This window comes from Lonchura striata, chromosome 2 (assembly GCF_046129695.1).
Source record: "Lonchura striata isolate bLonStr1 chromosome 2, bLonStr1.mat, whole genome shotgun sequence".
Taxonomy (NCBI): Eukaryota; Metazoa; Chordata; class Aves; order Passeriformes; family Estrildidae; genus Lonchura; species Lonchura striata.
Genome location: NC_134604.1, coordinates 67,596,052 through 67,618,316, shown reverse-complemented (window position 1 = coordinate 67,618,316; position 22,265 = coordinate 67,596,052). Strand labels below are relative to the sequence as shown.

The 22,265-nt window shown below is 36.9% G+C and overlaps 1 protein-coding gene across 11 annotated transcripts in view; it reads left to right on the top strand.

The window, feature by feature from the left end:
• FRY (FRY microtubule binding protein) overlaps positions 1-22,265 on the top strand; it is a 221,714-nt gene that overhangs the window by 156,568 nt on the left and 42,881 nt on the right. For all 11 annotated transcript variants that reach the window (XM_077781437.1, XM_077781443.1, XM_077781442.1 and 8 more), the window contains 12 exons: positions 1,379-1,635; positions 2,011-2,157; positions 5,482-5,650; positions 6,417-6,507; positions 8,979-9,061; positions 12,247-12,397; positions 12,955-13,058; positions 16,436-16,621; positions 18,593-18,791; positions 19,395-19,516; positions 20,352-20,539; positions 21,470-21,564. In XM_077781437.1, coding sequence (XP_077637563.1) covers positions 1,379-1,635; positions 2,011-2,157; positions 5,482-5,650; positions 6,417-6,507; positions 8,979-9,061; positions 12,247-12,397; positions 12,955-13,058; positions 16,436-16,621; positions 18,593-18,791; positions 19,395-19,516; positions 20,352-20,539; positions 21,470-21,564 — 1,792 coding nt within the window. The remainder of the gene's footprint in view (positions 1-1,378; positions 1,636-2,010; positions 2,158-5,481; positions 5,651-6,416; positions 6,508-8,978; positions 9,062-12,246; positions 12,398-12,954; positions 13,059-16,435; positions 16,622-18,592; positions 18,792-19,394; positions 19,517-20,351; positions 20,540-21,469; positions 21,565-22,265) is intronic.

The following is a 22,265-nucleotide window of genomic DNA, read 5'->3' as shown; positions in this document are numbered from 1 at the left end:
TGACTTTTACTTTGGGCAGACTGATTGCCTGTGTCCAGTTCTACCAATGATTCAAACTACTCTGAGTGATCTCTACCTTTTGTTATTTGCCACATCTGCATATCTCAGCATTTTCAAAATTTTATCAGAAATATATATTTTCAGGATTACTGAGAAAAATGTTAAAGAATGAGACCTGCAGGAGCACAATTCAGAATATACCCACTGTGAAGCCATTCCTGGGAACAATGATGTTTTGAGACATATTTATCTGGTTTAATCAATCTTATGTGTTGCTCTAGTTTTTAAATAATAGAATGCAAATGTCTGTAATCATGGAAATTTTTACTGGCTCTTTAAATCCCTTTCTGTTGTTTTGACTCAGTCTGTAGGGGCTAGAGGGAGGGTAAAGGAGCAATACATCACCATTACATTTCTCAGTGCCCAAGATACCATGAGTTATAAATAACTGGTGTAGGGAAATTCTGATGTCTCATTTGTCATTAAGCAAATGCTGTTCATTATCTCTGGTATCACCTACTGACGTTTGTGCAATGACTGTCATTTTAAAAAATCTCAGATATACCGGATATTACAGTCCAAGTGAGACAGCCTTTCTGTACATCTAGAATCATAAGGAGGAGGGAACAGTGTGTGTCTTCATGATTTTTAAAAACCAAGGAGTGAGTGAAAAAAGGAAATGTTTGCTCTACTGATTTTACAGAAGAATTCTGGTACAGAGAAATAATGTGGTTCGCTTTGGCAGGAAGCTGTGTTTCTTATCCCAGATTTTCCAAATCTCTTTGCCTTACAATACCAGTTCTTTTTTTTTTTTTTTGTAAACTATATAAAGTGCTATATACAAGCATTCCTGAACTGACAGCCAGCTATGAATTTTATAGACTTTCCCACAGGAAGTAGGATCCCAATATATGCAAGATTTCTTTTGTAAACTCGATATAATAAGTGCATTGTTATTTAAACTATATCTTAGAAACTTGGAGGCCAGTAATCTGCAGAACACTTTTGTATATTCTCCAGAAGTTCTTGGAATTCTAGAGTAACCACCAGTAATTGAATTATCCTTTTTCCTCTTTATTGACATCCACCTTACTTAATGTTAACACAGCACAGTAACAAGGGGTGACTTTCTGTTTCTTAGCCCTGACTCTGACTGACTTAGTTGTTTTAGACAGAAGATATGACCAATTGCTTGCTATTACTGAACTAATTCTATGTTTCTCTTCAGGAAATTCAAGAGCATGTTTTTTATGCTTGTGGTGTGCAAAGTAAAAACTATCAGGTAGTCTAACATATGTCAGAAATGTGATTTAAACAGTGTATTTAGAGTTTCCATCATAAATGAATATGTTGTCCTTTTCAAATCTTACTGTTTTAGAGGTAAGCCAGCGATTTCCAACAACACATCCAAATGGAAGACAGATCATGCTTACCTATCTGCTACCATGGCTTCATAATATTGAACTGGTAGACAACAGACTGCTCCTCCCTGGCTCAAGCCCTACCACTCCAGAAGATGAACTGAAGGACAAGGATGGGGAAATAGCAGTCACAAGTGGACTAAAAGGCAATGGCTGGGGCTCACCTGAGGCCACCTCCCTGGTTCTTAATAATCTCATGTATATGACAGCTAAGGTAAAAAAACAAATCAAACAAAGAAACTAACCTGTAAAAGTTTTGTTTCTTCCCTCTAGTACCAGAAATTTTACACTGGAACAGTCTGTACCAATCAAACAAAACCTGCTTAATTTTAGGATTTCTTTTTGAATTTACAGTCCTCAAGACTTTTATGTTCTCTTATGATTTAAGTCCTTCTGTGGATCAGAACCTAAGTAGTTTTAAATTGAGTTAATGCTCTGAAATCTGTCAGGTAGCTATTTAAAATACTGTTTTGTAACTTTCTACAGCATTTCACTGGGAATTTTTTGTGTGAGAAAATGTTCTAAAAGAACATGCTTTAGTTTGGAAGTCTGCGTATTTCAAAGAATGTATGCCTATGATTCATTGCAGTATGGAGATGAAATTCCTGGACCAGAGATGGAAAATGTCTGGAATGCTTTGGCCAACAATGAAAAATGGAGCAACAACCTTAGGATAACACTGCAGTTCCTCATTAGTTTGTGTGGTGTTAGCAGTGATACCATCCTTTTACCCTATGTAAGTCTTTGCACTTTATTTTATTTACTGCTGATTACACAGGTTGTAGTGAAGAAAACAGCTATTACCTGCAGAAAATTAATTTCTATATCAAAAACAAGATATACCAACATAGTCCCCAACACACTGAACAAAATAAAATGGCAGGAATAAAAGTGCCAGGAAACTGAAATTTAAAAAAAAGAAATTGAGTAGTTTAAATCTCAACCTGCAGCAGCAGAGCATACCCCATTGCAAGTGAGAGGTGGGTTTCTCTCAAGCAAAGAGAAACCTTGCATGTCTGTGAATGGGGATAGTAACAGAGACTGGCTATAAATTGCCAGAAACTGCTACATCCTTTTCTTTAGCAGACTAGAGCTTTCTGTGGGACATCTCAAGAGACAGAAGATAGTTACCCTTTATAAGCTCATTACCATATCAGCTTCTGCCTCTGCATGACTGTCATAAATTATCTAACAGTTGCTGCAATGTGCAACTCAAACTGTGCTGTATATTGTTATTATTCAAGTTAAAATAAAATCAGGACTGTCTGAGAAAAACAGGCAACTTCCATTCCCATGTTCCTTTTTGCTCAGTTGCTGAGTTAAACAGAATCTAAATTTAGTGAATTTTCCAGACCAATTACAATATGGTTTTTATTAGTTAGCCTCTTTACATTTATTTCCCTGAAATAAATCTGAAATTTATCTAAAATGACTCATAAACACACTTCTATTACAATTACTGAAATAATAGTTTGCCTAAATTGTTTATAATGACTGCTATGCATATTAGAATAAAGAAAATAAAGAAGCCTGTACAAATCCTCAAAATATTGTTGTATCATAGGCATCCCATTTGTTTCCTCTCATTCGTAGGATTTACTCTTCTATATTCTCAAATCAATGTGTATGTATGCCTAGCTAGACAAAAGTAGAAAAATTGGGAAGTGGAATTGGTGTAAGAAAAAGCTCAAGGTTCATATGAGAGGAAAACAAAGGGGTTGATCTGAAATAAGATCTTTCCTTCAATTGTTGCAGAGTCTTTCCATTCAGTGTTGACCATGCTTTGAGCAGGAGTTTAGATAAGAGACTTCCCAGCTTCTTCCCAGCTTGCCTCATCCTACAATCTATGACAGACTTGGGGTTAAGGTGATCTCCATCTGTGTTGGCAGAGAACAAGTGGAAATCACCTATTAAGAGAGAAAACAGAAAATGAGGGCTGTTACCCTCATTTCTGACAGCTCACAAAAGGAACAGGGGCAGTTTTCTGAGAGGAAGGAGTAGTCCTCTGCTGACTCCTTATGTAGCCTGCCTGGAAAAGCCTGATAACCCTGTCACCTGTTGCCCAGAAGTCCCTCACATACCTTATCCCCCATCCAGACACTTGCCAAGCCAAAGCTTTCAACACCTCCTTTTTCCATAACTCTTGACATGCCACAGCTCTGAGCAGCCTTTCCTCAAACCCCCTCTGCCCAGTGCACTTCTTTCTTCAAATTCTTTTCTGCCTCAATGCCTCAGCTTTCACTGTCCTGTCCTCCTCCAGGACAGTAGAGTCCTCTTACTTCAGGAGAGCAATCTGTTCTGACATCTCCAGCTTCATCTGCTCAGTATCTCCTGTTTTGCCTGTGGGACTTTTCTGGTCTCCCACCCAGGCTTCTCATGGCTGGTGACAGCAGCAGCTGACAAGGTTCCCATGTTTTCTACCACCCAGTTAGTCTGTGTTTTGTCATGTGAGTCAAAAGTCTGATTCTCAGATTTTGCAAAATCTGAAAAAGTTTTAACTTCTGTAGGAAGCCTCACTGTGTTTATGAGTCACTCCTTTGCTGATAGCTTTGTCTGGAGTAGGAAAATACACTGGTCTTATCACATGCATCTGCTCAGTGTTTTGCTAATGCCCTGGAGTTGACAGATAAGAAATCCTACCTAACTGTTAACTACACAAGACTCCTGATACCATAAACGTGTGTCTTCCATTATCATGTAGATAACAGATGCACGTTTGCAAATAAAGATCATTTGGACAGTTTATCAGCAGTGTTCCAGGTCACCTGGGCTTAAAAGAGCACAGAGCTGCAAGATTGCCAGTTTACCTATCTCCTTTAGGAGCCCCTTGTGCCCTGAGGCAGTCACCAGCTGCTTTGTGTCTTTGGCCATCTGTTCTCCTCTGTGGGTCCAAGCCAAAAGCATGCCTGACTCACATTTTAAAATACTTTTTTTATCATCTAAATTAATTGCTTTGTCTCTTATGTTTCCTTTAAGCATTTTTTCCAAGTGCCCCACTACAAATTGCTGAGCTGTCCATTCTTTCACATATGTACTGAAAGATTTCTTAGTATTTGCAGTTCAGAAACCTCTTCAGCAGAGACTCAGTGTTGGGAATGTGACCCCTTCAGCGGTGAGAGAAGCTGAAAGTGGCACTGTGAGCCCAACCAGAAATAAGCCTCAGGAAGATGGATTTGTCTCTGGAAAGTCCCTGGAAAATTTTTAGCACAGTAGAGTAAAAGAGACTGCATATGTGCGTTTTCTCTAAGGAAAAAAAAGAAAGGAAAAGAGAAGCAGTAAGGAAGTTATTTTAATGGAAGTATTTAAGAGTCTAAGAACAGCATTACTTGGTGAGGCAGACAGGCTGTTCAGTCTAATATATTTGCTCCCCTTTAAGCACCTGTTTAAGCACAGTTCAAAAACAAGCAGGTAAGCACAGAGAGATATTCCCCATATGGTCTCCCAGCTCCAGCAGTTTATGAATCAAGTGGTTTTGAGCTGGAGAGAGTCTCTGCTTTTAGTAGTGATCAGGGTTTTTTTTGCTCAAGAATACAGCCGAATTTGGTCTCAGTATCTCAACAGTCCTCATTGCTGCAGTGCAAATTTGAGATCTTGTTAAAAGATTTATAGAAATTTCAAGAGTTTTTATAAATTATACTCTCAGATTTTTTCAAATCAGGATACATGAAGTCTGTGTACATAATTGCTCTGTCTTTTTTCCATTGGCTATTACTTTGCTTACAGATATGAGTAGCAACTCAAAGCCCATCTTACTCTTTGTGACCACAGCTACAGTTTGTAGATGTGCATGTTACATAGTTATATACCTCAACAATTCATTGTGAATGTTAAGCAAAAACGTGGAAGCCAGTAAATCATAGGGTCAGTCTGCTGGGGAAATGATGTCAAAGTGAGAAGTTTTATTTCCATATGGACTGTATCTTTATACAGTTGTGGTGTGGTGTCTCTCCATGAACAACACTTGCATTCTAGATAATTTCAGTACTGCAGTGTAACACTCATGGAATCCTTTGGAAATTCACTTTGGTCAGAGTTTAACAACTGTTACTTTCTCCCACAGATAAAGAAGGTTGCAATATATCTGTGTCGCAATAACACCATTCAGACAATGGAAGAGCTTCTGTTTGAGCTGCAGCAAACGGACCCAGTGAACCCCATAGTCCAACACTGTGATAATCCTCCCTTTTACCGTTTTGCTGCCAGTAACAAAGCCTCAGCTGCAGCTTCTGGTATGACCTGAATGTGTCTTCTTTATATTCTCCTGCTCTTTTGAATCTTCATCTCTTTGCAAAAAACAATCTCTTACTTTTGCATCCATTCAGAACAGTACATAAAGTACAAGTTTCAGGGCCTTGTTGCATATCTAAATTACAGTTCCTTTTCATTCCTAATGATGTATGTGCTTTGTTAACGTGTGCTTAATTATCTTAACTATTTTAATAGCATATTACTAATATTTGATGTTGTTCAGAATTCTGCCACTCTTCAGAAAACTCCACTCTCTATTGGTTGTTTACTCAGAACAAGAAGTTGTCATTGATGCAGTGAACACAGCAGGTACATCAAGCAGAGTTTCCTGAAAACTGAGAGCCTCAAGGGTGTGGCAGTTCTGTTTTGAAAGGCCTAATGCCATTTTCCAAGCTGCAGTAGTCAAATATACTTAAGAACCAACCCCACATTTAACCTTGTAAATGTTTTGCCAAATCCTTGAAAAACAATAGACTATGTCTCTTGAGCATGAGCTTAGTTTAAGGAGTAGACCACCATCATTCTGTTAATCTGCTTCTCAAAGCATGTAAACTTTACACCATCCAGCCATGGAAGCAGGTCCTAGTCTGTAGAAGTAGCAGTGTTCATTCATTTACGTGTGCAAGGATGCAGGATGGTCACTTTGACTGTAGCTGCTAAAAAAGGCTGTGAGTTATGAGCTTTTATTGCTTTGCAGATTCAGTCTGCTGTATCTAACAGGTGTTCTTATTGACATCTCATTTACAGGAACCACCTCCAGCAGTAATACTGTTGTAGCTGGCCAAGATAGTTTTCCTGATGCAGAGGAGAACAGAGTGGTGAAAGAGAATGATGAAAGGTTTGTGGATTGGATTTTTTCCCTCCAAAATGTATGTGTTTTCCTAGGCTGAGGGTGAGATGTTGGACAAAGTTCTGCATTGTACTGTGAGGAGCTCTGGTGCTCAGATTGATCCTAAGTGGCATTATCTCAGTATGTATAAATTTTTTTTTAAAAAAAAAGCTATTATCATTATTCTATTTCCTGACTCTTGTTTAATTGTAAAGGAAGTACTGTTAAACCTACATTCAATGAATTGTGCTAAGGACATCATGGTTTTGTAGGAATTATCCACAAAGGTGAAAGAAAAAATTAGGAATGTGCACCAAAAAATGACTACTAAAATCTTTACAAAAACTCAGATTTGATCACACCGTTTGACTTCATGGACAGTGAGTAAATTTAGTTTGCAGATTTATATCAGTGATTTCAAGGACAGCTCCTTTGTCTAGATGAAATGCTTTGTAGAGGACAGCTATGGAAAATAACTTGCTTATAAATTATATATTCCGTTTTACATACTGACAAATGACAAATGAATAAGTGCAAAGCCTAAGGGCCATCAGATCCTAGAGCACAGACATACAGATTGTACAGAAACACTCTTAGTTTTGCAAGAAAACTTTGGACAATTTATAATAGCATTTGTCAGTTAGTGTATTAATATTACCTTAGTCACTGATAGCCACTAGTATCACTTCAGTAGTCCAACCCTCCTTTCCTAAGGTTCAGGGCTTAGAGGTGCAGAGATAATTATGTGAGCAAACCTTTCTGTACTTCAAAACTTTTGAATTACTTGCTCTCCCCCTGTTACAAATAAGAGTAGTATTTTGTCAGGTTAGTTAGATGTGTCTGCTAATTTAAAGGTAAATAGAAAATGGCACTCAATGGCTAAGTTTCAAATTGATAGTAAAACAGATTTGACTCTTAAGTGTTGTTTTTCAACATATGCACTAGGAATGTACTTAAAAGGATAATGAAACCATTTTTCCTCTGATTTTTTTATTATTCTTTACATGAATGCATGAATGTTTATGGCTGCATAGCTTTAAGATAATTTTTTATTTAGTTGATTTACAGCCAAGTTGAGCAAATGTCTCTTACAGTAGTTCAAGTCAGGATTTCTTGTCTTAAATAAGTTTTAAATGTGATTCCAAAAAAGTTTTAAATGTGATTCCAAAAAAGTTTTTAGAGTTCAGATCTGCCAGAGACTTTGTGATAAAAATGAAAGGAAAATTACGAAGTTCTGATACTGGTATTCAGGATCCTGCTGAAAGATACCTCAGAAGAAAATGGAAAATAATTTGCCTGAACTCATTGCTGGCAATTATGTTACTGAAGCCAGCTGTAAGTGCATCTGCACTTCAAAACTAGTGTGTCAATCTTAGAATGTCCATTAATATTGACTTCACGTGCCCCAACATATGAATTAATGAGGGTCATAGATATAAAACCATGTATTGGATGGCTCACAATGCATTTTTGTCAACTGCACAGGGAATTTATTGCATGCTTATGGGACATGCGTGCTTTGGAAACAATGTAATATGTTGATGTGTAGTGAAATAACTTGCACTAAGGTGTGTGAACATTAGTAAGAAATTGAATTGAATTTTGTCTAGAAAATCTTCAGTCTTGTCTTGTTTGATCCATGGTTATTTGTAATTAGTTTCCTAGCCCTGCAGGAATGGTGGTGCTTTTAGATCACCACTAGTGTGTGAGCTGTCAGTATGGCTCCTCTCATTCCACTTCAGGCCTGATTACCCTGGGAACACAAGGTGGGGGAAGTCAAAGGAGATCACCAGGAAAAGTCAACTTAGCATGAATCAGTGGCAGATTTGAGGACAGCTGTGAGCAGTTTGCTCTGGCTCTCCTATCCCTAAACTTCTCTATTAGGTCTGCTCTGGCATTTGCTGGATTCTCCACTTGAAGGGGGATCTGCTGTAGTTTTTCCTGCTTGGTACCTGTATGAGTTTGGCTTTGGACTTTCCAGTCAGCTACAGAATCACAGTGTTCTGAGCTGGAAGTGACCCACAGGATCATGGAGTCCAGCTCTGAAGTGAATGGCCCATATGGGGATGGAACCCACAACATTGACATTATTAGCACTGTGCTTTGAGTGCTTTATCAGTTTGGCAGGATTTTATCCATGAACCTGATCTGTGACAAATACTAGCTATGATCAGTTCATATCTCAGTTCATCCTTAGCAATTTCTTCCTTCAAAAAAATCACACATTTGCAGCATGAGAGTTTTCCTTTGCTTAATTTTAAAGGCTTGTGACACAGGAGCACACTGTTAGAACTTCTCAGAAACTGGCTGCAAAAATGTTTTGTGGAAAGAATCAGCATTAGATTCATTTGCTATCTACTCCTGTGTAAAAGTGGATGCTTAAGGAAATGCTTTTTTTTTTTTTTTAGGATAAACATAAAGCCCAGATGTTTAATGTCAGTCTGTGTTATTAGTGAAGTTTTTTTTTCTTGTATTTGAAGGTTCAGTAATGTCATCAGAGCACATACCCGTCTAGAATCAAGGTACAGTAATAGCTCTGGAGGATCTTACGATGATGACAAAAGTAAGTTATATTCAATTTGATGAAATTTCTGCTGTTTTGGTTGGAGAGGAAAACATTCTAATGACCAGCAGAGCCTCTCTGTTTATGTTCTGTATAAACAGTAATGAAGCATCATCGTGCAGGGAGCGTCCTTATTTTATCTTCATATCTCATTTAATTAATTTACTTTGTTTAATCTTGGTTTAGTCAAACCCATCTGAAGGCCAGAGAACTTCACAGAAAGCAGCAGCAGAGAATCCTTCAGAAAGTAACACATTGAGCCTTTCATACATGGCAAGGCAAAAGACTTGTAAGAGCATTAGAGCAAATACTTTGAGTTGTGCCATTTGGCAGTATATCCCTCCAAATCAAGTGCTGCCATATTAGCATGAAAATAGGCAAGTTTCCAAATATGAAGTCTTATCTCCTCATTAGCTTTTATGTGCACTCTGCAACCAGTTTTGGGCTGCACTGTGCAAACGTGTTAGAGAGGAGATGGGGCTCCTGAGCATGCTTCTTGTTCTTTATGTATTTCTGCTAAATGGGCTATAAATGGACACTGATGCTTAGCAGAGATTCCAAAGAAAACCAGTTTACTATTGTACAGTAGTGCAAAACTGAAGAGTTGGATGGTTTGGCTTAATTTCTGGAGTGAATTCAGTTTACAGATTTTGGCTGGGCCCTAGCCAAATGTAAAAAAGGCAAGACCTTGTTATTGACTTTGATCACTGGCTTATTATAGGCAGGTCAAGTACTATATTAGCCATCATGTCTTGGTTTGGCATTGCAGACATCATTTTGGAACTGTATTCTGACATGAAAAGTAAAGATTTTTTTATATTTTTATTCCAAGTAATTTCTGGTGATACTCTTCTGCAAAATATTCAAAGACTGTAAAATACAAAACAGTAGGATAATTTAATGTACACCAACAACTATTATTCATAATTATGAAGCACAGTACTGACAAAATATTGTATATGTACAAACTCCAGTGTTTAAATACATAAGAAAGTGTGAAACATCTAAAACTCAGTGGGGTTTAGTAAACTTGTCTTGAATTTTTTATGGCTTTCTAGTTCTGCAGCTACTTAAAATGCTTCACCAGATGTTAATTGAAGCACTGGTGCTAATCTGATCTGCATGAACAATCTTTCAAGACAGAATAGTGTTTATATTATCAGAACAGCCTTCACAAATACCTGGTTTTGACAAGAGCTTGGAGTGATAACGAGTTAAAAAATACTGACATTTTCTTTTCTCTTTTGGAATGTCTCCTCCAGCCAGTGCCCAAATGTTTTTTCCTGCCTATACCTGCAAGTTTTGTACTACCATGAATATTTATGCAAAGTGTGCTTCTCACAGGGATCTTTTAGCAAGTATGTGAATACCTAGAAGGAAAATAAGATGTATTTTACTTAGCTACTGATATTTATATAGAATTCTAATAAAATAAAGTAATTTTTATATCTCTTGTCATTCTACAAGAAACATAATGCAACTTCCAACTTACTCCCTCAGACAGGCAGCCCAGGCTGCAAAGGATTTTGTGGTATGGCTTCTGCCCTCTCTCCAATCTACTTTAACATTCATGTATTACTGAGGATATAAATACAGAACACCATTCTGCAGAACACAAACCTTTTTGTTCAGGCACGGATTATATGTTTGCCTTCAAGGTGCTTCTTTCCTTTTTTTTTTCTCAGTCTGCACATAAACCTGTGAAAACAGAAGTGAGGATCTAGGTCTTGGTGTGAACTTCGTGAAGCAGTTTTCTGTGAAACACTTAATATGGTAGAAATAAGTAGTTCCTGTGCAGTGCTTTTTCTGTGAAAAGCATTTGGCAGACATTATCTGGTTAATTCTGGTTAAGAATATGTGAAAATGCCATACTTTGCTACATTATTAAGTCATTTTATTCTTCTTTATCTGTAACTGATCAATCATGCTCCAGAGAATCTAAGTAGAGGTCTAAATCATAAAGCTATAAAGTGTTCCTTAAAAGACCAACACTTAAAAATGGAAGTTATAAAGCTGTTATTTTTGAAATAATTGGAGAAGCAGGTACTGCACTGAAAGTATCCTGAAGATCTGGAACTCTGAAGATCTTATTCTAAAACTAAGAAGTGATGTACATTAGAAAAATCCAGCTCTGATACTTTTGTAGGCATCAAAACAGTTTTGTTTCCCGTGGGAAAGCTGACAAGCATCAGATACATGCTGTTAAAAAAAAATAAAAGGAAAATGCTGAGTTTTCAAGCTTACCTAAAATACAAAAGCATAACAAAACAAAACCAAAACAAAATAAACAAACAAACAAAAACACAAAAGAAAGAAACAGAACAAAAAAAAGCACTCATTAAAAATTCATAAAGGGCAATATTTGAATGTATATCAAAAACAGACCAAGAAAGGATACTTTCATGCCAGTGTATCACAGACTGCCAGACCTCAGAAATAAAAACTGAACAGTAGTAAAATTGAGAGGAATGAGAGGGAACAAAATACAGGAGAGATGAATGAAACTGTGCAGCTGAGACAAGACAGAAAGTGGTGGAAATAACTTACTTGACCCACATCATTGCAGATAAACAGGTGGGAGGCAAAACTCTAACACTCATTAACAAACAGCAGCTGTCACACTAAAGCAAAATTAAATACATTTTTGAGAAATGCAAGATATAATTCATCCCTGTTGAAAGAAAATTACCCTGAAGATGTTTTTTACATTCCTTATGCCTCCTTGCTAATTCAGGACATTAAACTTCTGCCTTTGTAGAGTCACTCAGCAGGGCAGTGGTGGGGAGTTGCAAGAATGTGTCACTGGTACTCTGCTCCTTGCAGCAGATGGCTTCTGACAGCAGCTTTGTTGGCTGAACTTTTCCCTCATTTTTGAAGAGAAAGTCTGTTGCTTGGTGCTTTGTGATCTGAATCCAAAACTACTAAGTGACAGCAGGGATTCAGCTGCCACTGCTACCATTCAGTGCTGTCTGCCTGGAATCTCTTTAATTTCCAGCAGCATGAAAGAGGGATGAAAAATGCATCACTTGTTATTGAACACAGGAATTTGCAAACCTCATGACATTTTATCACATTGTTCCAAACAGCTGAACTCATATGTTAGCATAAAATCTCTTGTAATATTTTGCAAAAATAGGTAATCAGACTTGAGTTTTATGCACTTTTTGGAATGCCTTTCCATGCAGATGATCCTGTTTCTCCATACACAAGCTGGTTATTGAATATTGTTGAAACCAAACAGCCACATCCCCTGCCCATGCCTTACAATGGAGGATGTTGGGCACCACTCGTGGACTATCTCCCAGAAACCATCACACCCCGGGGACCCCTTCATAGGTGAGCAGTTTCTCATTCTGACATTTCAGATTGTGAGATGCTTCCTCTTAGTAGCTGACCAACACCAATCCAACTGTCCCACCATTCAGAACATGTGAAAATCATATAGTCAATTTCTGATAATTTCCAGTGCAAAAATCAACATGCAGTGAAAGCTCACAATTCTAGCAGATTTCTACCAGAAAGCCTATTTACAATGTAGAACATCACTGATAAGAATAAGACTCATTAAACAACTGAAACAGAAAAGGACAATTTCTTTTTCCCAGGCCTCTGTGCCTGTTATTCACAGTACTTTGATCTTTTATTCTAACTAGGCCATGCATATTCTGAAATTCCTATTTTACATAATTTATATTAACAATATTATTTTTTTTTTCAGTAATGGGTACTTGTTTGCTTGACTGTAAGTAAAGTGCTTCAGCATTAATTATATTGAGAAGAAATGCCACAAATCTGAAAATTTATAGACTGTTTATTTCTTCAGAAATAAGCATCCTTTTTGTGCTTTCTCATTTGCAAGGGCTTTGAAACTGATGCTCTGGTTTAACTTCCAGGTGCAATATTGCTGTTATCTTCATGACTGAGATGGTAGTGGATCACAGTGTGAGAGAAGATTGGGCTCTTCACCTCCCTTTATTGCTACATGCTCTCTTTTTAGGTAAGACCAATGGAACAAGAAAGAAAATATAAATGTACTCCCCCCTTTTACTTTAGTTTTGCTGAAGCTATGGTACTGTGTTTCTGACATGTTTTATGATTTCCTCCCTCCACCCTACAAGAAAAAGCCCAAGGCAGTCGCAGTAAATTAGTCTCAAACTGTAAATTAGTCTCAAAACTATGAAGTTTTTGAATATTTTGGCCGATTTCAGCCAAATTCAAGAGGTGTGTAGAAAATTAAAGATGAATGGCTTCCTAAAATATCTGTATAAAAATGTATGGCATGGGCCCTGCAAGAAAAGGAGGTGAAACTCATGCCTTTGACCAGCTTGGTTGGTGATGACAGTCTGCAATACCTTGGACCTGTACTACACACACCTGTGCTGTCTCTTGCCTTTGCAAAAATAGTCTGTAAGAGAGCCAGGACAGCTGTACTGCACAGGTAGTGGAGGTAGGATACTGACCACTGGAAAGCAAAGCTTCATTAATTTCACTGCCGATGGAGTACTTTATCATCAATGTGCTCCCTTATGTGCTTGAGCACTGAGGCACTGCTTTTTCCCCACTGCTGTGTCTGTTCCTGACTGTAGTATAGTTCATCTGGAGGCTGTTACCTTCCTTGTCCTGCCATTCAAAATTACCAGAAGTGAGTGGCCTAATGTTATAGCACACAGGGGTATTCAACATTACAAAGCTATTCCCTGACTTCCGTGGTTGATAAATAATAATGTTCACAAATAAACACAGATAGTTGTGAAATAAATTTATTATACCTCAGATCACAGTTCACTTCTCATTCAGTCACCATAGTTACCACTAAGTATTCACAGTCAGTCTGGAAAGATTTGCTGATCAGCAGGCAAAAAGAGATTAAACTGGGATGTTACAGCACAGTGGTAAAATGAAGTATATGTTGAAGAAGGTACTTGTTCTCCTTTACTGCTGCTCTGTTACCAGCTGTTCTGTTTAAATTTTTTTGTGAAATAGGGTTTTGTATATCAGTGCATTGATTTCACAAACTTCTTATGAAATGCAGGACTAACAAACCAGTACTATGTTGAATGTGACTTCCAGAGTCAGTTTCAATATGATATTTCACATATATTTCGCTTTAAATTTAAATTTATTTTGTGGCTGCCCATAACAGCATTCTTATTTTTTTTTGTCTATTTCTGTGGACTTCCTAAGTGTAAGAGGGAGCTGAAAGAGAACTGGGTAATTTTATGGATCAAATCAATAATGATTAACTGATCAAACAACATCTTTACTATGATTTGTAACAAGTGTAAGAAAACTGGTACTTTCACTTAGAAATTGTCACAAGAATAAATGAAGAACATAAGAGGGAGTAGTACAGAGCAGTGTGTGACCACTGCAGTTACGAAAGCTTTAAAGAGCCATAAGGGAACCATGCAAATAAACATATGCAGAAACAGAGTTATGATACTAGTAATCAGTTAGAAAAATACCTTTAGTTGTTTGTGCAATAAGGTTTCATCATTACAGATTTTTAATAATGAATAAATAGAAATTTATTAATACCATGTAAGACAATCCCTTGGCTAAAAACTATCAATTCTGAAATGTGAAATTAAAATTAGATGTAACTAGTAACTAAATGTAACTGGTTTAGTGGTAACTAAAGTGAGATCACTTTCAGGCTTCAAGGTCAGCTTCTCTAGAGCTGTTATACCTCCTGTGGAAAATTTTTCTATTCTGTAGTAGAGCTCTTGTGATGTTGTAAGGAAGTTATGCCACACATTAGCCAAAGGTATGAATGTAATTAAAAATAAAGTATTGCTGTCCTGTTGGAATGTGAGCGGGCAGATGCCTATGACTGAAAAGCAGACTAGTATGTTGGCTAGCTGGAGAGCTGGTATCCTTTCATTTATTGGAAGGAGTGAGAAAATATTAAAATGAAATAATTATGCAATGTCTGCGTGTTTAATAGGTTGTTGAATGGTTTGTAGCACTGTTGGTGAAGCAGGGAGGCAGACTGCTGGTTTGAACTTGCCTATCTCTGGTGCATGAAAATCACTGCTCTTTTTCAACCGGTGTGGAATTAGTTGAACACTAGACTCCTTTCCAATGGAAATGTGTCCATGTCACAGAAGCTTACCCGCCTTGGAAATCTTTCAGGCTAAAGAAGGGACCAGCACTGGACATGCACCAAGACTGAACTGTCCTTCTCACTTCCTAGGTGGCAGATCTGTGCCAATACTTTTATACAACTTGGGGTTTAATAGGATTTCAGCTACCACTGTTGCCAATGTAGAATTTATTTTCAACTAAAAGACCTTTTTATATCCTTTGAAATGTATGTTGAAAGCAGGTAGGATGAGTTCATTATCTCCTGGCAGGTGGAAGTAGATGGAGAAAGGTGAATAGGAGCAGAAACCTTTGGAGTCTGAAATAGAAGTGGGCAGAATGGCCACAGTTCTTTTGGAGGAGGTTACTGGGAGATGAGTAAGGGTCATGGGACCTTCAAAGAATTGCTTTTAGGAGCCAAGGGCATAGTGTTCAGATGATGGCAGTATGAGCAGCTTCGTTATTGCAGGCCAAACAAGAACCAGCATGACTAGAGTATATTAGAAAACACCTGACTTGAAAGATATGTTGGCTGCTGCCACACAGTGTTATGAAGAAGCTGCTTTTTTGAAAAGGTATACAAGAAAAGAATTAACTTTTTCAACACTGAAACTACTCTCAAACAGAAGAAAGTATGTTTCAATATACTGTGGGGTACTGAAAGAGAATCAAAATGAGATTACTAAAACAGAGTGCAGAAATATCTGTTTCCTTTGTATTTGTAATTTGTGAACTATTCTGGCTGTTTTAAAATCTTACAGATGGCAGTAGTGTAAACCAAATCAGAGTCTTGCAGTGTTAGACCTTCAGTTTGAGTTAGAGGCTAATGTCTCATGCTGCTCACGGGTAGCTAAAGCTCTTTTTTAAGTGATTTGTCTATCAGTTTCTTTTTTAATTAATCAGTACCTGCCTCTTACAGTTTGCACTCATTCTAAAACTGATGTCTGTGTTAGAAAGCCAGATACTGTGGTAAGCAATGTAATTACAACCACCATCAAGAATACCTCATCTTTAAAGGTTTTCCAGGCTTGTCATATTAACTGCAGTGAGACAATGCATAAAGCTGTATTGCCACTCATTCATTGTACCTCATGTGTGGGACTTCAGTATGGAAACTAAATATACACATATATTTAAGTGAGAGCACTGGTAACTATGTCTGGAAATGCTACATCTTTTGTTTGTTTGTACTGTTATCATGAACTGCCTTGGAATTTTTGCTATTTCTGGAATGTGAACTTGTTTATTATTACTTCATATTCAGAGATTGCTGTAACCTTTTCTTTTTAGGCCTTGACCATTACCGCCCAGAGGTCTTTGAACACAGTAAAAAGTTACTGCTTCACCTTTTGATTGCATTATCTTGCAATAACAACTATCAAGCCATTGCATCTGTGCTTCTCCAGACCAGAGAGATGAATGAGACCAAGACTCTGACAGTACAACCAGCATACTTACCTGAATATCTTTACACAGGTAATGAAGCAAAAGAAGAGCACTGTATCATACTGTCAGGTCTTGATAAGTCAAAGTAATAAAGTGTCAAATAGGAACAGTTCCCATTAATACTAATTCTGTGTGAACTACCCTAGGGATGCATGTAATTTATTATTAGGCAACTTTTCATGATATTGAGAAAGTTACCTAATGTAAGGCAAAAAATATGTAATGTAACATTTTAAAATTAATAGGGCTAGTGACTTCCTGATTTCCCCCTTAGGGATCCAGAGCTACTTTAAATGAGGACAATCATTCCTCTCCCTTAAAATAAATTAATAAATAATTCCAGCACAGGAAGAGCAGCAAGAATGTGCAGCTCAGATTTTCCATTATTAAATTAAGTTTCACATGATACACGCCCTCCTTTATATCACTGACACATTGCATTTCTGTCTCAAAATCTCTTTCTACATTAGCAATCTTACTTCAGACCTCTGATGAGGTCAGTGTTCTATGACTTTTAGCAATTTACCTGTATTTAAGGAGCTGGTTAGAATCAATTTGTAGAAAGCTGCTAGCTAGATTTACTGTAGTCATATAATATTACTAAAAGCAAGTGTACTGTTCAGTTTTGAAGGAATCACAAAACCAATATAGAGTTGTGGGTGTAGGATTAGTTATTGGTAAAAGGGTGAAGAACTTTATCATTCAGTGAAAAGTAAAGGTTCTCAAATCAGTACCATTTCCATTGTTCTTTAGGAAGTAACAAGTAATTAGGCTTTATGAAAAATATTACATGGTAACTTATTACTATTTTTTCTGAGACACTACAAAATTATTTTAAAGTAATGAGCAGAAGGGATAGGTATTTTAGAGTGATTAAATTTTAGAAAAATTTAAAATTCTTTAGTATTTTGGCCAAAGAAATTTCATTCTGAATAACTTCTGCAAAAAATTATTTCACATTCATTTCCTGTCTGGAATTGGCTGGATTTCTTTCCTAATGCATATCTATGAATTATTAAATACAGAATAAAATTCTTTCATTAAAATTATATTACTGCTTTTCTGTTAAAATGAAAAACTGTTTTCATTCTTGCATCTAAAAAATGTAATTGGTAACCTGATTCTGGCCCTCTGGAGTTCAAGAAGTTATCAAGACTTGGTATTTGGACTGGTTTTTGAGAAGCTAATATAAAGAGTGAGAGTGTGGGTGAGTAGCTATAGCACAGAATCCTAACTGAAAATGCTTCAGCTCAGGTTTGTTCCATGTAATGTCAGGCAACTAAGTAACAAGTCTTCTGATTTGCAATGGATTTTGTCCTGCTCCCATTTTTCTCACAAGGCCATTTTTTTGTGTAGATACAGCCTAAACATGACTAGAAATCTAAACTTAAGAAAATAGGTCTTGATTTCTAATCTGAGCTCTGAAACTGTGGCAAGGTTTTGATCTAGCAGAACACTTACTCAGGTGTTTCATCCTAATGCTGAAAATATTTTGTATGACTAGTCCAGTGGGTGCAGTTACTAAAGGTGTTCAAAGAAGCCACATTTGTGTTTTGATTTCAATTACATTTGTAAAATTGGGACAGCATAATCATTCTAAAAATTCTACCCAGCAGTTTTTTTCCATATCAGACTAGCCCAGAGAAGTGAACTTTGCATGCACTTTGCCAACTTCTTAATTCATTTTAAAAAGTCCTACTTCTGAATGTAAAATGCCATAGAATATTTGTTTTCCAAGTACTGTTGTCCTTGTGCAGTAAAAAAAAGAAATCTTGACTTGGATAGTTTTCATTTTATTCTGGATTCTACACATCTAGAAACAAAGTACCATTTTCACTCCCATCAGTATTTGAAGGTTGTTGTGTTCTGCAGGTTTTCCCTGTATTTCCCAGTGGAAGGTTTCTGCTGCTGACTCTGAAAAGAGCTGCTTGGCAGACACTTTCATCTGCAAAGCTGCCCAACAGTGCATTCCATCTTTATCTCCTCCCTTTTGGCTGGCAGGTGGCTTTGACTTTCTGCGGGAATACCAGTCATCCCCAGTGCCAGACTCCGGCTTGAGCTCCAGCTCCACCTCCTCCAGTATCAGCCTGGGAGGCAGCAGTGGAAATCTCCCACAGATTACACAGGAAGTTGAAGACGTGGACGCTGCTGCTGAATCAGATGAGAAGGCAAACAAATTAATTGAGTTTTTGACAACCAGGTAATGCAGAAAAGCAGAGGATACGTTTGTACTCAAAATGCATGCTTTCATGAAGCAACTTAAAGGAAAATGACTGAGCTCTAATAGTAATTGCAGACCCCATTCCTCTTTTATTGATACTTACTTCACTACAGGTAGGTAGTGAAAAGCACTACAGTGTCAGAAAAAAACAGAAAATAAATCTTGCCTGACAGAAATAAAATGTTTAATTGACTGATAGTTTTGTGTTCAGAAATGAACTAAATAGAAGAGGCCAGTTTCATTATTATATAATAAGATATAAAGTGTACAGTGCATAGTGAAAGGCCATAGTGGAACTAATATTAACTACCAGCTGTAGCCAGCAGATTCTAGGCACAATGTTAAATTGAAAAACAGGGATTTGTTTATGCTGCTGTCTACATAGCATAGATTATATTTTAAAATACAGCATAGGAATATTTATCTACTTTTATTTAAAATTCTGTTCAGTTGCATGACCTGATTTACCAGGTCATGGCCCTGTAAATATCTAAGTACTTGTACAAATTATATATTTTAACTGATAACATTTATTTCAGATTACTCAAAGAAATTTTGCATTTTGTTATGTATTTCTTTAAGGGCATTTGGTCCACTATGGTGCCATGAAGATATCACTCCCAAAAACCAGAATACCAAGAGTGCTGAACAGCTCACTAATTTTCTGCGCCATGTTGTATCTGTATTTAAAGATTCCAAATCAGGTAGTAAATATTTCCCTTTCATAATTAAAAAAATATTCGCTCACAGTCATACTTAATGTTTATCCTGTGACTTAGTATATCTGCTTATGCAGAAGCACAATAAATATGTCTTAACAAGGATGTATGACATATGAAAGAATTGCTTTAAAACAGTCATGTTAGATTAAACTGCCTAAATGTTGAATTGAATATTTCTTCAAAGCTGTTGGTGGAAAGCCTTTTGATTGATTCTGCCAGATAAAATCTCCTCTGTGTCCTGTTAGTTAAATACATCAAAGCTTACTAAGTAAATATACTTTGTTAAATTTCTTCTGGCAATAAAAGTTTATTTTTTATTTATTATGGTTTTTAGAACATAGGGAATGTGCTGATTGCATTTTGAAAACCAGCACAGTCACTAATTAAATAATTTCCAAGATCAAAGCAGAGTGCAGCATCAGTATTTAGATTAAAGATCTTATCCAAAGCCTTCTGAAGCTAACAGAAAGACTCCTAATTCAATTTTACTTCAGGTTTGGGGGTTTTCAGAAGTAACTGTTGCTGCCAGCAAGAATAGTGATTGGCTTGAAAGTTTGTCCAGGAATTGTAAAAAAAAAATAAGTCAGATTAGCAATTTCATACTTAAAATTTTGTTTTTCAGTTAATTCAGTTAATTTTCTTTCATTCTGTGCAAAATAAATTTAAATTCTCCAAAGCGCAGACGTTTCCGCACCTCAATTTCTCAGTATTTGCAGCGTACACTAACGAGCATACTCTTCTCACAGAGTAAGTTCAGCCTGTTTATGACTCACAGTAAAAACAGGGGAAAAAACTGACATCCAATTCTTTTGCTTAGGTTTTCATTTGGAGCAGCATCTGAGTGAAGTTGCTTTACAAACAGCTCTTTCAAGCTCTTCCAGACATTACGCTGGTCGCTCTTTCCAGATATTCAGGGCCCTAAAGCAGCCCCTTTCTGCACATGCATTGTCTGACCTCCTGTCAAGATTGGTGGAAGTTATTGGAGAGCATGGAGATGAGATTCAGGTATGTATGTGTAAATAATGCTTCTTAGAACTTGATTCAATGCATACTTAATTTAAAATTACCATTTTTACAAGGTGATCTGGAGTCATGTGATGAAGAGTAGAATTTGGCCTCAGAAAAGGTTACTTCTGAGTTTGCTGAAATCATATGTACCTTAGCTAAGTCTTCATCAGGCTGTTACAATCTTACATAGCCCTAAAGAGAACAACTAGAAAATTTTAGTAATTGTCACTCATAGTGAAATATTTGTTATGACCAGTTTTTTCCTTTTCAACTTCATTAGTTTAGGTTTAAGGAATCCATCATCTGTCTGGTGATGTAATCTCATAACATGGAGTAGACACTGTCTCATTCCTCAGAAGTTAACGTGCTTAGGAGTAAAGAAATCTGCACCATCCATAATAATACAAAGCTTACACTGACTTAATTTGATACAGACCTTTCACAGCGCTATGATGTTCACTCTGTTTAAACTAAATAGACTGAAATTTTACAATCAGAGACTATTTATAGCAAAATTCAAGACTTAATAAAGAGAAATACTGGCTTTCAGTGAGAAATAGACTGACATCACCTCCATATTTTATTTAGGTAATGAAACTGCCACAAGATGACAGTAATACTCTGTCACAATTGCTTGTGTAGAATTTAAATCAGTGACCTGCAAGTCAGAGGTTCAGTGTGTCATTACCAATCCTTTGATATGTGCCCTTCTTGCATACCTTCACAGATCATTCAGAGGCAGAAAATAAAACATACTTGTAGTGACATTTTAATGTTCAGGACAGTGGCTTTGATATGAATGTTGGAGCTTCTTTTCAGGAGAAATTATAGGTTTTCAGTAGGTGCCTGCTCCTTTTATGAACCGAAGATTTTTAAATGTTACTTTTTGAATGTCTGGTTAAAATGCTTAACCTCCTGCATTGGTAGGGATATGTAATGGAGGCACTACTTACTTTGGAAGCTGCAGTGGATAATCTCTCTGACTGTTTGAAGAACAGTGATCTTTTGACGGTGTTATCACGGTAAGAATCTGTTCTCCTAACTACATTTTTTTCAATGTTTCATGACATTAAGTGTGCAGTTCTGCAGTCTAACAGCAAAAAAATAATTTTGATAAGACTAACCTCATTTGTAACCTTCCGAGAACCAGACTGTGAGCACATTTCAGCCAAATTTTGCCATAGTTGAAATAATGTTGACAGAACTAATAAAACTTTATAATATGCTGTAAATTCTACCTTGCTGCCTCTTGGCTATAACCTAATATCCTTTAAAAATACTGTATTTTTGCACCTTTGTGTCATAAACCTGAAAATGTATCTGGGAAGGAACATGGGTTCTGTAGTACTGGTTTCATACAGGGTGTCATTCTCTGGTCAAGTATTCCCCAGGAATAAATGATCATGGTTTCTTCTCAATAAAATTAGGGAAAATTTTTTTCCCACATAGACGTGGATTTTGCTTGATGTGTTGACCTTCTTTATGGAACCCTTGGCCTGAAAGTAGACCTTTGTACATGGAAGTCACAGGCTCCCTCTGTAGTGTGGCTGTTGATGGTACTGAGGGAGATGAATGTCAATCTGATTCCTAATAGTAACAACAGAATAGGTAAATATTTTTAATATCCATAAGTTATCATGCTTTATGTGCAGCACAAAGCTGTCATTTCTGAAGCTAGCAGGCAGGGTGCTGTGCCATGGCAGGACCCAAGGAGTGCCTGGGA